This window comes from Penicillium brevicompactum (assembly GCF_028827555.1).
Source record: "Penicillium brevicompactum strain IBT 35665 chromosome Unknown utg000004l_segment0_segment0, whole genome shotgun sequence".
Classification (NCBI taxonomy): Eukaryota; Fungi; Ascomycota; class Eurotiomycetes; order Eurotiales; family Aspergillaceae; genus Penicillium; species Penicillium brevicompactum.
Window position 1 is genome coordinate 418350 of NW_026623207.1, and position 16030 is coordinate 434379.

The window sequence follows — 16030 nt, forward strand, 5'->3', positions numbered from 1 at the left end:
GGGTTGGTACTTGACAGCAATAGTGGTTGATCAGTGATCATGAAATGGCCACTAAAGATAGAAGGTTTCGACGTAAAGCGTACTCTTTGCTTCCCGCCTTTGCATGGTATTGCCAGTGTTATGCATGGACGGCCTCCCGCATGGACGGCCTCCCGCATGGATGGCCTCCCGCATGGACGGCCTCCCGCATGGATGGCCTCCCGCATGGACGGCCTCCCGCATGGATGGCCTCCCGCATGGACGGCCTCCCGCATGGATGGCCTCCCGCATGGACGGCCTCCCGCATGGATGGCCTCCCGCATGGACGGCCTCCCGCATGGATGGCCTCCCGCATGGATGGCCTCCCGCATGGATGGCCTCCCGCATGGACCGACCACCTTCTCGGAATTCATGGAATTATTGCGAATATAGCTTTCAGCATTACAACAGAAGCAAGACATAAAACCAGGCGTATGCATAAAACTACATTGCTCCTTGCTTGCTTCCTTGCTTGCAGCTCTCGTTCTTTTCAGACCCAAATAATATAAACTGCCAAAGATATATCTGTTTCCGCTATGATTATATCGCTCTGAACTTGTGGTTTCTCTAGTGGTCTATCGCTAATCATTTTTGACTATGACTTTGACAAATTTTAAGTCGGACGCACTTGATGCCCTTTGCACACAAGAGCAGCTCGATCTTTTGGATTCCGTGGATACTCTTCGATCGCAAGGAATCAGCCATTATGTCTCTCTCCCACAAATCATTGTGTGCGGGGATCAATCTTCCGGCAAAAGCTCTGTCCTCGAAGCTATTTCCGGTGTTTCGTTTCCAGTGAAAAGCAATCTCTGTACAAGATTTCCCACGGAGCTTGTGCTTCGGAAGAATTCTCAGGTTGGGGTTCGAGTCTCGATAGTACCCCATCACTCTCGAAGTGAAGCAGAGCAACAGTCGCTGGGTAGTTTTTGTGAACAACTCGGTGGATTTGATGGTCTCGCGATTCTGATCGAGAACGCCAAGGCGGCAATGGGCATCTCTACGCACGGGAAAGCTTTCTCCAATGATTTGCTTCGGGTTGAGATATCGGGTCCCGATCGTCCACATCTAACAATTGTTGATCTTCCGGGTCTTATCCACTCTGAGACACGACAGCAATCGGCTGCCGATGTACAATTGGTGCAAAGTGTGGTTCAGTCGTACATGAGCCAGCCACGGAGTATCATTCTGGCGGTGGTATCCGCAAAGAACGACTTCGCCAACCAGATCATCTTACGCCTAGCGCGAGACGCAGACCCTTCAGGAAACCGGACCTTGGGGGTGATCACCAAGCCTGATATTCTGGTAGCCGGATCCGAGAGTGAGGCATCGTTCATATCACTCGCCAAGAACCAAGATGTGGAGTTCCGCCTGGGGTGGCATGTGTTGAAGAATATGGATTCTGAAAGGGGTCACTGGGATCTGTCCGAGCGAGATGTTCAAGAATGGAAATTCTTTTCTCGAGGGATCTGGGAAGACATGCCTCGGTCTCTCGTGGGTGTGAACACTTTACGCACTCGTCTGAGCAAGCTGCTTCTCGGGCAAATTGCAGCTGAATTGCCTAGCCTCATCGAGGAGATCAACGCCAAGAGCGATGTGTGCCGAGCTCAGTTAAGTAAGCTCGGTCAACCTCGAGCCACACTGAATGCACAAAGATCATATCTCTTTCACATCAGCCAATCATTCCAATCCCTAGTCAAGACTGCGGTGGACGGGACATACAATGAACCTTTCTTCGAACCTGCCCAAACCGACGTTGGGTACAAAAGACGAATTCGCGCGGTGATCCAGAATCTGAATGCGGAGTTTGCAGCAAATCTCGCACGATACGGTCACTATCGTCAGTTAGACATCACAGAGGAGAACGATTCTATCGGCGAGCATCAAATTCAAATGTCACGGGATGACTACCTTGATGACATTGGTACACTATTGGAGAGGACACGCGGTCGTGAATTACCGGGCACTTATGATCCGATGATCACCAGAGATCTGTTCCAGGACCACAGCCGACCGTGGGAGGGCATATCCCGCAACCATGTTATCGCCGCTTGGGTTGCCGCGAAAGAGTTCCTCCAGCAAGTAGTCACATATGTCGCAGATAAGGCTACTTCCACCGCCTTGTTTGACAAACTCATCCTTCCAGCCCTAATTGAATTACGGGAAACGTTGGAGCAAGGAACTGCAGAACTGCTTACTCCCCATCAGCAGCGGCATCCTATCACATACAACCATTATTTTACCGAGACACTTCAGCACACACGTAATGGCCGTCAAAAAGAGCAGTTGCGCGAGGCGCTCAAGCGTCACTTCAAGGTTGACCGTTTACCAAGTGCATACGGAACATGTGATTCTGTTGACCTTCGTGCGCTCTTTGATTCCCTCGTTAGGAGTACCGAACCGAACATGACAAAGTATGCGTCAGAGGAAGCTCTAGATTGCATGCTAGCGTATTACAAGGTAGTCGAGGCTAGACTCTAGTCTTGTTCCAAGGCTGACAGATGACCTTTTGTTCGCAGGTTGCTTTGAAACGCTTCGTGGACGACATTGCCACAGAAGTGGTTGAAATGAAGCTTCTTTGCACTCTGCCTGGCATTTTCAACCCTGTGACTGCTTTCGACATGTCTGACGAGCTGGTGACGCAAATTGCAGGCGAGAGCGAGGAAAGCAGAAGTCTTCGCGAACAGCTGAATAAGAAACTACGTGTTCTCGCCAAAGGTTCCGACACTTGCCGGCGATTTGTTGGTATCAGGGGGTTGGGTAAGAAGCTCGCTACACCATCTCGTATTGAAACTAACTCAATCAAGAATTCCAAAATGAAAGCAGCGAGTCAAACAATCCACGTGCTACCCAATTTTCAAGTGGCTCTCGGAGCCCTTTTGAGGAAGTTGAAAACACTGCGATCCCCGAACATGACGACCAAAATGAATACTCGGAGTCTTTGAGTTCTGGTAATGCGGCAGCCGCCGTGCCCGATGCTCTGGACTGCCCCGAGCCCGAGCCCGAGCCCGCGGTTGATTCCTTGGAACTTCCCGAAGAGTCAACTTCTAAGTATGCGAAAGGATCGGCTAAAAAGAAAAACAGGAAATCTAGGCCACAAGCTTACGATGAAGTATAGATAGATTGTTTGACATTCAACGGCATTGAAATTTGACGTCATATATCTGATCAATATCTCAAAGTGCTTACATTTTGCTAATGATTGGTCCAAAGTAAATCAATTTGAATAGTTGGTTTTAGCACAGTTTCCGTTGGATAACGTGAGGCTATGCGGATAGCCATTCAAAACAATCCATCGATTCACCATGAAAGAGAGCTCAGCGTAGCTTCTAGAGGAAGTAGGATCGACTGACGGGAAATTCAGGAAGAATGATTGAATTTGCCAGGGCATTTTAAAATTTATGAGACGACGAACGTGCAGCGTTCTTGACATATGACCACGCTGGAAGAATTGGCCAATTGAGAGACCCTTAACCGCCTCAAGCATAGGTCAGCGCATTTCCTAAGTTGTAACCCCCAGGTCAATGGCAAGAGATTAAAATATATTCCAACCTGCTCTCAGGGACGACCTTCGCGTCATTCCGGGTCATTGGGCGAGATCGCAAAACTGAAAGTTCTTTCTCATAGAGTTAGTTCCCTATTACTGAAAAGCAGTGAATCCTAGCTCTATAACCGACTTCAACTATCTCAACTCGCAGTAATCTTGAATTTTCCTCTACGAGATGACCAAACCCCGTGCTATAAGTAAACCCCCCGCCCCCGCCCCCCAAATACACTTGGAGACAGCCCGTTCAAGTGTAGATTTGGGTCGCAATCTCTAGATTTCGTCCGAATGTTTTTGAAATAGCTACATATTTCTAATTTGGCACTGGTATCCTGGTAGCTCTTTCAATAATAAAAAAGCAAATAAATAAGCCATGATCTTAGTTTTGGCTGAAAATCTCTCTTGTATAATAGTTGACATCTGTGAATTTCCAACTCAACAAAGTCTTTCCATTACGTCTTGTTCTAGTATTCAAAAAAATAAAACCATCCAAGCGCAACCTCGTGGATTACCTTCGATCTTAGCAACGATATGTATAATTCAAGACTTCTCGAGTAAATCAATGTATTGACGTTAAACCCTTACTTCTGAGTTACTTCAATGTTACCGTATCAAGGATAGTTCGGGATACAGTATTTCCAACAAATGCAGAGTAAAACTTGATTTTTTGATAGTATTTTAGTTGTATTTTGATTGTCTAGACTGACGCCACGGATGTAAGTGTTGTTCGTTGTGCGCTGGCATTTGATGCTGGTCGGTAGCTGCAGGTGCTGCGCCCGACTGCAGTCTAATATGCACTGCGGCTCGGAACCCTTGTCCATTTAATTGGCGTTGAATGTTTTGTAGAATGCGTAAGGCAGTTGTATTGTTGGGGAGCTGTGTGGGTCACAATCCAATAATATAGATACAGGTCTAACGCTAATGCATGAGTAGTGCGTATCAGGATGACAGAACAATACCATCAAAACAGGTGCTCCAACAGAATGGAAGGATGACAAGCAGGCCGACGGACTGAATACTTATATGCCTATATTCATTGGTTGCAGCTTTGTGTTAGTGACCTGTCATTTTTGGGACTGTCCAGCATATGATTGCGTGGGTTTAGTGGGTCAGAACGAATTCCACAAGGCTGTCTTGAGAAATGCTCCCTATTGAGGGTAAGTACCGATCCCGCTTCTAGATAAGTACACCTTTAACCTGAATTTTTCTTCTACAGCCTGTTTTTCCATTCTGCCACATCGCCGCCAGCCTCACATCCAGCTTTAATCAAAATCCACCGACGTCTTTCAGCTTTGGGTCATAAAATATTGTTGTTCTGAAGACACTTACAGCTGGACGGTCCATCTTTGTCGTTCTTCAGCAACTCCCACAATGCATCGTGGAAATGATAAGCGATCCAGGGGCTATATGGCCAATCGAGGGGGATCCTCCAACAAAAGAAATTACAGTCAAGCATCATCACCTTGCGAGCATTTTCAACGCGGAAGGTGTCGTTATGGTAGCAAATGCAAATACTCTCATCAAATGGCCGGGGTCGCCGAGTTCCAGTCAAAATCGGCCGTTAACCAACGAACGCCTGCCAACCCAGAGGCTCGGAATCGATACTTCGATTGGAAAAGACTTCTTCGTGAGGGTCCCGTGCGAACCGGTCATATTCAAAGGGGAAATGATACTCTGGCCGATTTCTGGAATGGGGCTCTCAAAATCTTGGAAAGCAGAAGTACCGAGGATCATCAGTTCCTCGCCAAAGATCTTGTGAACGATGAGTTACGAGGGTTTGCATTTATCCTAGCAACTGCTCAGTCGGACATTTTACCAAATTTCGATCAGATCTCGTCTCACCACGAGGCCTTTTTGAAAGTCATTACTCATGCTTCTCTGTTGAGCTGTCTCTCCGTTGATACTTTTGTTGGCACTTTTTACACATACTTCGGTGGTACCAATGGAGATCGAGCAATCACATACCTCTCAGGCATCTCCCAGAAGTTGATGGCTTGGCAGGACAGCACCGAGGTTACCCCAATGGTATCCTTGAGTATGTTAAATTTGATATTGAACGTTCTTTACCAGCTGTTGTCAAGGCTCCGTCATTCTCGATTCCACGCCGAACTTCCTCGGTTGCTCGACCTCACCCACGCGATGAAATCCAAGATCACCGAAACAAGCTCCCAAGCCGACCTGGATGGAATTGAGAGCAGAACCGAAATATTGACAAATCTGGTCAACAACGCGAACCGCAGTCTGTGTGCACCAAAGCCACAAGACATTTCCCCGAAGAGTAATCAGGTCATGTCGTCCTTTCCAATGGACTTGCAGATCCCTGGTGGAAGACACGACAATGACCTAGCCGAGATCTCTCGAATTCAAATCCTTCCGACCCATGGGGAGATTTTGAGCGGTGATACAGAATACCTACCCTCTACCAACTTCCTCCAGTCCCACATTTTGACCGATCCATTGCAGCGATACATTGATTCAACATTCCGGCTCTTACGCCATGATATCTTTGCCTCGGCCAAAGATGTCCTCAGAGATCTCCTGCAACAGAATGATTTGACCCAAGTCCTCCACCGCTTGGGTAAGGCCAATGGGGCGAATTTCTACCTGGGGGCACGTGTCCGACACGTCTTTATCAATGAGAGAAATGAGCTTGAAGCAACTTTATCATTCCATCCACCGCCAGAATTGCGCAAGAAAACTTCAAGCGAGCAGTGCATATGGTGGCAAGGCTCCAGTCGGTTAGATCAGGGGAGCTCGGTGTGTTTCTTGCCATCGCAAGGAACGAACAGAAGGATCATCTTTCTTGAGGTCACTGAAAAAAATTGTTCGAAGAATCGAGGGCATCAGAACAGCAGCAGTCTGGTCTCAGAGAAGTTCGCGTCCAGTATCACAGTGAAGCTTGCATCGTTTCAACAATCGGAATTGCTGCTCCTGAGCTATCTCTACAGCAAGAAGGTTCCTGGGATCCTCGTCGACTTCCATGGGATGATCCCTGCGACGTTCATGCCAATTCTGAAGAATCTACAGCGAATTGAACGCGAAGGAGAATTATCATTTCAAAAGTGGATCCTGCCAGGCCGGTCAAATGACGGAGCTGGTCATATAATACCCCCACCGGCGTATGCACGCAGAAATGGGTTTGTATTTCCACTGACTTCCATCACGAAGCTGGGAGTTGCGAGCGCCGCCCTGGACCCAAGAGCCCCGGAGTCTATCGACCTCTTGAGATTGGAAAATCAGACTGGACTCGACTATGGCCAGTGTCAGGCTCTTATCGCGGCTCTCACTCGAGAATATGCCCTCATCCAAGGCCCGCCAGGCACTGGAAAGTCGTACTTGGGAGTGAAGATTGTTCAGGCGCTCCTCGAGGTCAAGCGCGATGCAAATCTCGGCCCGATAATGGTGATGTGAGAAAATTCCTATAATACGTCGATTTACAACTAATTGTGGGCATAGCTGTTATACCAACCATGCCTTAGACCAGTTCCTGAAACATCTTCTTGATGTTGGGATCGAGAAGATCATACGCATTGGTGGTCGTAGTCAGGCTGCTGAGCTCGAAGGAAAGAACCTTCGGGTCATTAGCAAGGACATTGCGAAGACAAGAGTAGAATCTCAAACACTTGGCATGTCCTATGGAGCTATTGATTCTTGCATGAATGCTGCTGGAAGCTGCTTGAAACCTCTCCACCAGTCCCACAAAGGTTTATCTTGGAACGCGATAGAGCCTAGCTTGAGACGCAGATGGCCCGGCATACATCGACAGTTTGAAAAACAGGACGAAGAGGGATTTACAACAGCCAGAACGGATGTACTTCTTAACTGGCTCGGTTTAAAGTCAATGAAGACACAGGAAGATAATCACGACGATGGAATTAACGAGGTGCGCTTGCAAGAACTGACACGTGCTGCAAATAGAGATATTCACACTCTCACCATGTCGGATCGCCAAGTTCTCGCAAACAGCTGGTTCAGAGAGTGGCAGGAAGCTGGGGCTGCTTCACTTTTTGAGGCTGTTGATCAGGCAATGTCCCATCGCCGAGACATCAACGCTGTTCATGAGGAGATTGACCGCCGAGCTCTGGTTCAAGCAGACGTGATAGGAATTACTACCACCGCACTTGCACGACACGTTGAGACCCTACGGCGTATCAACGTCAGGGCCATGATATGCGAGGAGGCCGCCGAGGTGATGGAAGCCCACATTATCTCGGCTTTAATGCCTGGTGTTGAACACTTCATCCAGATTGGGGATCATAGACAACTGCGGCCGCAGATTCAAAACCACTCGCTCAGTATTGAATCGTCCTCAGGGAAAAAATGGCAGCTAGACCGAAGTCAGTTTGAACGGCGCGCTGTTGGCGAGCCAGGTCTAAGCCCAGTCCCCGTTGCACAACTCAACATACAGCGAAGAATGAGGCCAGAGATTTCGCAGCTTATTCGCAGTGTCTACCCACGCCTCGAAGATCATGAATGTGTAATGACCCTGCCGAAGGTTGTGGGAATGCGTGACAATCTCTTTTGGCTCGATCATCGCCACGACGAAGACTCGAGAGATAACGGCAGCCGTGTTAAGTCTCATGGCAACCAATGGGAGGTCGATATGGCAACCGCCATGGTTCGGCATCTCGTTAGACAAGGAGAGTATACGAGTACAGACATTGCTCTGTTAACCCCATACACGGGACAGTTACGAAAGCTCAGAGCATCGCTCAGCAATGACTTCGAGGTCTGTCTAAGCGAGCGGGACTTGGAGACATTGGCTGCGGATGGGATAGAGAACCATGGCACTGGGATTGTCGAATCGAAGAACCCGGAATCGATCGAGAAAAAGACGCTTCTTCAAACGCTCCGTCTTGCCACAGTAGACAACTTCCAAGGCGAGGAGGCAAAGGTTATCATTGTCTCTCTTGTTCGCAGTAACTCACAACACAAAGTCGGCTTCCTTCGCACTCAAAATCGCATCAACGTACTCCTGAGCCGAGCCCAGCACGGCATGTACATTATTGGGAACTCCGCAACATACCTCAATGTTAAAATGTGGGCGGATGTCCACTCTCAACTTGCCCGCGCAAGTGCTGTGGGCACGGAGCTGGCTCTCTGCTGTCCTCGTCATCCTGAAACTCCCATCTTTTGCTCCGAACCCCATGACTTTGAGCGAAAAAGTCCTGCAGGGGGGTGCAGTCTCCCATGTGCCCGTCGCCTCGAGCCATGTGGGCACCAGTGCCAAGCTATGTGCCACTCGGCGCTCATGCATGATGGATTCTCATGTGAGAAGGCTTGCCCTCGCATTCGATCGAGCTGCCAGCACGAATGTCCTAAGGTTTGTGGTGAGGATTGTGGCCCTTGTTTGACCAAGATTCACGATGTAGAGCTGCTCTGTGGACATATCAAAAAGACCATCCTCTGCCACCAATTGTCCGACTTAGGAAGCCTCAAGTGTGACGCTCAGGTTGGAAAGATCATTCCTAGGTGTGGCCATAATGTTCAGGTGAGCTGTTTCAAAGACATCATGTCATCAGATTTCCGTTGCCCTGCACCATGCACGGAACTTCTCGCGTGTGGTCATAAGTGCAGTGGAGATTGTGCGAATTGTCTTGATGATGTGAGTGATGAAACACGAGTTATTCAAGCACATCAGTCGCACAAAAATCTGTGACCGTCCATATAGCATTTGCAATCATCGATGTCCTAAGACGTGTCATGATGGGGAGAAGTGCCGTCCTTGTGATGCTAAATGCGAGGTGAGAGACATCAAAAACTCTCGTTTTCGGAAATTCTAATATTTTGCACAGGTTCAATGCTCACATTCTACATGTGATTCCACTTGCGGGACGGCATGTGCGCCATGCATTGAGAGGTGCACCTGGTCCTGCATTCACCAAGGCTCATGCTCGATGCCTTGCGCTGCGCCGTGCAATCGACTCCCGTGTGATGAGCGATGCACTGAGGCTCTCAGTTGCGGTCATCAATGCCCCAGTCTCTGCGGGGAAGATTGTCCCGACGATCTATGCCAAAACTGCGGCAATAAGGGAGATGCCCGTGTTAATTTCCTCGAGTGGAAGACATACTCTGAGATCAACCTCGATGAGACTCCCATCATCGTGCTCGGATGCGGCCATTTCTTCACAAGTGAATCGGTTGATGGATTTATTGGTATGGACAAAGCTTACACGAGAGACAAACATGGCACTTTCGACGGTCTCCAAGCCTCTTCTTCTTTCGCGAGTGCCGTCCCATCGTGTCCGGACTGCAAAAAGTCCATTCGACAATTCGTGACCAAACGTTACAATCGTGTTATCAACCGTGCTGTCATGGACGAAATTTCCAAGCGGTTCCACTCTAAGGGCATTGCTGAGCTCCAAGGACTGGAATCGCGCCTCAATGACATTGAAGAGGGGCTGGATTTGAAGCGGACACAATTCTTCACGTCGAGCCCTCATTTAGAGCTCAGATTTCGATATGCGGATTGTCAGCGTCTAGGGGCGGAGGCTTCAACTCTCAGCAAAACTATGAGAGCCGAGAATCAGCCAATCAGACGACTTATGGATGCAATTTCCATTTATAAAAAAAGATCAAAAGGCGATATATCCGTTCTTTCGGCGCGCATGGAAGGGATGACCATCGCCTCCCACGATCCCGATAATCAAATTACCACCAGCGCTCGACTCATTCAGATCAAGATCCAGGAGCTGGAGTTGAGCGATACGATGAAGTTGATAGGCTCGCGCAAGGGTTCCACCATGGATCCAGTGCTCGAAGTCCCGGGGCTATCATTGAGATTAGCTCAACTGCTGGAAGAGTGCCGAGATTTGATCACTCAAGCCCATCAAGCAAGTCTCTTACGCATCGCTATCACAGGCACTATTTCGTTCGCCAAGATATCTCAGCTAAATTGGTATCATTCTCGAATTTATCCGACTGGAAGTGGGGATTCAGAAAAAGTACCTTGCCTCGAAAAGCCCGTGAATTATCTTGAAAATGCTCGCGGTTTACTTTCCACCGCATTGAATCTCTGCGACGAGATCGGAAATTGCCCCGAGCTTCGAGAACAAGTCCAGGAGATGGTTCGTCTCTATGAGGGACCACGGTATGAGACGGTAACTTTAGAGGAAGTTCAAGCGATCAAAACGGCCATGGTCGGCGGACGAGGCGGAATGGCAACGAACTCTGGGCATTGGTACAATTGCGCCAATGGGCATCCAGTGAGTGAAATCCCCATTACTAGAACCGACATGTTTTATCTCAAGGCCCAGTCTAACTCAAAATCTTTGCTCTAGTTTGCCATTGGGGAGTGTGGTATGCCAATGGAGCAAGCCCGGTGTCCCGAGTGTGGATCACCGATTGGTGGGCACAATCACATGGCGGTTGAAGGCGTCAGTCGAGCAACGGAGATGGAGTAAATCTCAAAACGAGATGGATACACCATGCTGCTGCTTCTAGCTATTTCTCTCATTGCTGTGCTTGTTGCTTTCTGTGTAGTGATCGTTTAATGGACTGCTGTGCCTACTTCTCCTCTAATTAGCTGGATTTTGCATTTCTGTGAGACCTCGGGACACTTCATTACCACAATCAGTGGATTATTTTCTGATACCCTTTCTTCACGCTGTAGGACTTGAAATATTTCCAGCTGAATGCTCCAGGATTAGGAGAAAGCGGTTCGTGGAAACCTCCAGGTATCGGCTTGTACATGCCAGCCCTTTCCAGGAGGAATTCAACCATAGCCCATATTGCCAATGCCACATTCGAATTACATGCTCGAGCTAATGAGATCCCAAAAAAAGACATTGAGTAGGCGGTCGTCCATGGTGTCCTTTGCCCCGTGTTCATAACGAGTATCCAGTTCAATGGAATCTAACCTTTGGATCACTGAGAGTAAGTTGCGAGATCCAGATATGATGAGAGGAATGGTGAGCGAGGTATAGTGAGACGTGACGGCTAGAGATACTATGCCTGGTCTGCGTTAGGCTTGTATGTTTCAGCTATCAGACTTTGAGTTGACTGTCCTTGTCCAAAGTGAGTATATGGGGACCGAGCCCGTCGCCGACTTGATGGAACAAAGTACGAAGCGCCCAGACAATGCCCCCAACGGGGTACCAGGGCAAAGGTCAGCCAAGCTCTTGGAAATTCTTTACTAGTTGGGATTGGTCGATTGCTAGCCGCCAGATATAGTCGTGTCTGTGCACCGTAGTTCCCAATGACTAAGTAAGCTCAGTAGACTGTGATCAGGTTTCTTTGTTGTAGTATCCGAGAGCGCGACTCTATTGGGGTCAGTAACTAGAGGGATTTGATGAATGTACCAGGCCTATAAGTACCATCGCCTGTGATTGACTTTTGATAGCAGGCTCAGGGTGGTCCGGAATTATCACATACGTCTGTCCTAGTGTTCGATCAATGTTTGGCCTCTAATATAAATCAGAGCCAAACTCTGGATACGTTGGAGCTAGCATCAAATGCAGCTGGTGGGCCAATCAATTGAACCCTTCATGAACAACAATGAATACTCCAATATGTAATGATCGGCTTGAGCAACCGGAAATTGCACTTAGGATTGAATATGCATCCCCAAATTGCGCATCAAGCTAGCGCAATTTTTTTCGATATAAAGAAAACAGACAAATTGTGTATAAAACCGCTGCGCGTGATTGCAAATAGCGAGGGCGGGCTAAAATGACCTTTTTTCCTGGACCCTGAATGTACATGACGTCATGATGGTTATCAGAAGTTTGCCATTCTCAGTATATCACTAGGCAACACTAAGATGCCAATGTGCTACTCGTCGGACGTTACAAAGAGGTCTCACAAGACTTCTGTGTTTTTTCATTTATCTCGTGGGAGAACCACAAAGTATTCTCAAGAGCCATTCAAATGTCGCTGGGAAACAAAGATATGCTCCTAGGGATATAAATTCACACTTGAAAGTATTCAGCTTTGGTAAAAGCCTCGACAAGGACCGTATAGCTTATTCATCGATCTTTAATGTGTCAGCTTGATTGATGTATCAGATGTGCAGCTTTTGGTCAATAGTCGCGCACCCAGGTTTCTGTATTTTCTTGAACATGAGATCACCATTGATTGGCGTCCACCCATTGGGCTAATATAGAGAATAGATGAGTGAGAATCAAATTTGAAATGTAATTTGCACTGAAGTTTACACGGCAATGGAATCAATAGTAATGCGTCACATCAGCATTATTTCAATCGTTCCCTTGAACAAAGTACTTTCCATGGATCAAAGACCTACAGATGGAAGACCTTTCAACAGATTACTTAATATGAGGAGAGCCCGGGAGGTTTTCGCAATTCTTTGGCAGCGAACGAATGGCGGGTGGTTTTGGAGAGGGTTTCTGGTAACAAAATCGGTCGATGTCTAAAACCATTCCTCGAGCGTCCCGACCTTCCAACGCATTTAATCAACTGCATCTCGTCGAGGGCTTGTCAGAAAGCATGAGCAATGAAGTATTTTAGAAGCTGAAGGCAACGCTAAAAAAAATTATAGTGATCGCACCTTTCGCATTAACTTCAAGGTGTCTGGACGGATAACCAAGTTAATTAGAGTTTGTCTAGGCTCATTGTTGTACATATAATCTCGTATATCCCCCTGAAGAATTAAATCAATCAAAACCTCTGGAACACAACAAAGAAAGTTCTAAAACATTGGTCGACCTAATAAACATAACAACACCATTACTCTTTGCTGCAATCTGATTCTAAAGACTTTATTTTATCCGATAAGCACAAACAGTGTTTAATTAGCTCTCGAGAATGTCGAGACTCCAGAAACTGATATCATGGGTCCTATGTCACAAAACACAGGAGTATGCCCAGCCACATTTCATGACACCGAGCTGTTTCACTATGAATATCTATTCCAAGGCTTGTGCGAGAATCGTTTAGAAGAATCCCCAAGTTCCTTCATCCGTGTCTGGACATCTATCTTTGCTGCATAAATCATTCACATTTGTCATTTACCATAAAATCATTTATGCATAAGCCAATCTCTCTAGCGAAAGGCCTCGGCGTTCTGACGAGGGAAGTATTAAACTTCATCTAAGTCGAGCTTTTTCTAAAGAGACTTTAGCTACAAAACATCAGTTTTGAAGTTTAATGGGTGATAAAATGCAACATCAGATCATACTGATACGGTAGTGTCATCAAGTGGGGTGCTGGGAAAGGAAGTGTGTGTGACTTGGGGGGTAGTCTGTTTTCGAATTCCACTGTAAATGGTAATCTTTTACTTTCGTATGTCAACAGAATGTAATTATGCAGTCACGATATGATATTTTATGAGATAGAAAAAAATTGAAACTGAATGAATGTGCCACCAAAACCATGAAACCATAAGCTACTAAACCCGATTGGGTCAGGATCGGTCCCACCCTGTTGTCTTCGATGTATCTCTAGTAGATTACCAAAATTGCCGTAAATACAGGTTCCGGCATTGCGCAGATCATACTTACCGAAGGAAGCGCCCTAGAGTGGAAATTCGAAGATAGACACATTTCCAGGCACTTATTGTTTGTTTGTGGGCCGTGACATACCCCCCCCTTCTGTGAACAGTTTTTATTTGTCCGTATACTATTTCAACGATATTGGATGACAGCGTTCGATGAGTCATTGTAAGATGGTGTAATCTTCTGTGCGGACTGCTGGTTGGATACATGCGGATCAAGTCATCTGACATCAACCCCGCCCAAAACCTGGCTTTCTTTCTCTCCTTGTCGTCTTCTCTTTTGTCTTTCTTCTCTATTTATGAAGAACAACACTACCACTTTCGACTACTTTTGCCCCCTGCTCTATATTGACCGCCAACGGCAATAAAGCATCGCCAGATTCAAAATGGAAACCCTGACAGATACTCTTGCAAACACTCACTTGAGTGGGCGATCTGAACAATCGGAACAATTACTTTTTAAACCCCAAGTAGGTAGTGGGTTGGTGCCGACTGCTTTAGATAATGTTCCTCACTACTTGTTTCGTGTCGTCTCCCCAAATTCCGTCGGAACAACAAATGAGACGTGGGTGCATTCAGAGTCGGCATCTCAGAATCAGGGCTCTTCTATGGAAGACGTGTTTTTAAATTTGAATAGTGAGAAACGGATCACCATAGCCCGAACACTCAACTTGCATCTCCAATGGTGGCCAAAGGATGGCACTTGGGACAATTTCGTCTCATGGACTAGCTCCTTGCTCTTCGCAATTCAGTACATCTACTACCGGCATTTGAACCCCAGGGATGGATCAGATTTACAGCAGATCAAGTTGTATGCGATAGATACGACACAGTTTCCTAAAGGCACATTTCTTTGCGATTTGGATCTGATTGATACTTTTTGGGAATCCGACGATCACCCATACAGAAAAAACCTAGAGAGCTTACGATACCTTCGCAACGAAACTCAAAATTACTTTGGTGAATATCTTTCTCAAGGATCGCTGAAGATTGAGGGCAAATGCGAAGTAATCTGCGCCCAGTCCCTCTTTGAACACGACCGATTACGTCGCCTGCAACCTCATTTTCGTGAATTCCAGGATCTTCCATTTAATAAAGGAAGACCGATCTGGCCACAAGAGGTCCTCCGTCTTCGTGGGAGTATCTGGCAATCAGCTGATCTACATACCCCATCTTCAGCCGATTTGGAGGACCGTTTAAAGGCCGTCAAAGAGATTGTACAAAATCTTGAACCACGCTGGAGATTGCCTCTTGCTATATACTTCACATCACTTATTGGCCAAGTATCCTTTATCGAAAAAAGAGGTGCGGCAATTCATAACATCTTCTTCGAGGTTTTGCAATCTATCTTTCCTGACGGTATGTCTACAACCAATTCTTTATTATGCAAGGCGACAATATATAACCACGAATACTAACAAGTTCTGAAAGAACAACGAGCGTTGCGTCCTTTCGACGTTAAAATCATCGCCCCAGATACAATGCCTGAATTGAAGCAAGTGATAAGACTTGTTCATGAAATGTACAAATACCATGCATTTGGAAATGCGCTAGGTTAGTGCGATCGCCAGACATTACGCCCTGGAACTGTTTGTACCTTATTAACAGGAAGTCTAGATCGAGTTGCAACAGCCGAAGCAAGTATTCGTGGCATACATTTTGACAATGTGTTCTCAGAGGATGAGGATGCCTTTGCTTTGGCCGATCGAAATGAGCTACTAGATCGAACAGGCCAAAGTCTTTCAGCGAAGCTCCGCTCAGTACAGTACCTGTGTGAAAAAGTTATCTCGGCTATTTCATGAAGTACGGTAGAGAGAGCTAATTTATCATTTCTTTCTTTCCCAGCCATCTTAAGTGACAGCATAATATAGCTAGTGTTCGTTGGTTTATCTTTCAGTGATATACCACTTACTATATATGGGTTTGTGGAGCTTAATGAGTGGATACCACTGTAAAATGTTTTACTATGGTACAGAGATAGGCATGTGGCTTGTTTGTGTAACACTAATGGGGTATTC

General features: G+C 46.8%; 3 protein-coding genes across 3 annotated transcripts; all 3 read left to right on the forward strand.

The window, feature by feature from the left end:
* Window positions 1–39: 39 nt before the first annotated feature.
* Window positions 40–411, forward strand: N7506_005672 (uncharacterized protein; the record flags this gene model as incomplete). Its single annotated transcript, XM_056954965.1, has 1 exon — window positions 40–411. One exon carries the CDS (start codon window positions 40–42, stop codon window positions 409–411), a length of 372 nt encoding a protein of 123 aa, XP_056811942.1.
* A 204-nt stretch (window positions 412–615) lies between these two features.
* On the forward strand, window positions 616–2960 carry N7506_005673 (dynamin family protein; the record flags this gene model as incomplete). Its single annotated transcript, XM_056954966.1, has 2 exons — window positions 616–2475; window positions 2535–2960. The coding sequence occupies 2 exons, from the start codon at window positions 616–618 to the stop codon at window positions 2958–2960; spliced, it is 2286 nt and encodes a 761-aa protein (XP_056811943.1).
* Window positions 2961–4930: 1970 nt separating this feature from the next.
* Window positions 4931–10962, forward strand: N7506_005674 (uncharacterized protein; the record flags this gene model as incomplete). The annotated part of the gene is made up of 6 exons (XM_056954967.1): window positions 4931–6966; window positions 7016–8829; window positions 9231–9303; window positions 9355–9538; window positions 9592–10764; window positions 10840–10962. 6 exons carry the CDS (start codon window positions 4931–4933, stop codon window positions 10960–10962), a joined length of 5403 nt encoding a protein of 1800 aa, XP_056811944.1.
* Between the last annotated feature and the right edge of the window lie 5068 nt (window positions 10963–16030).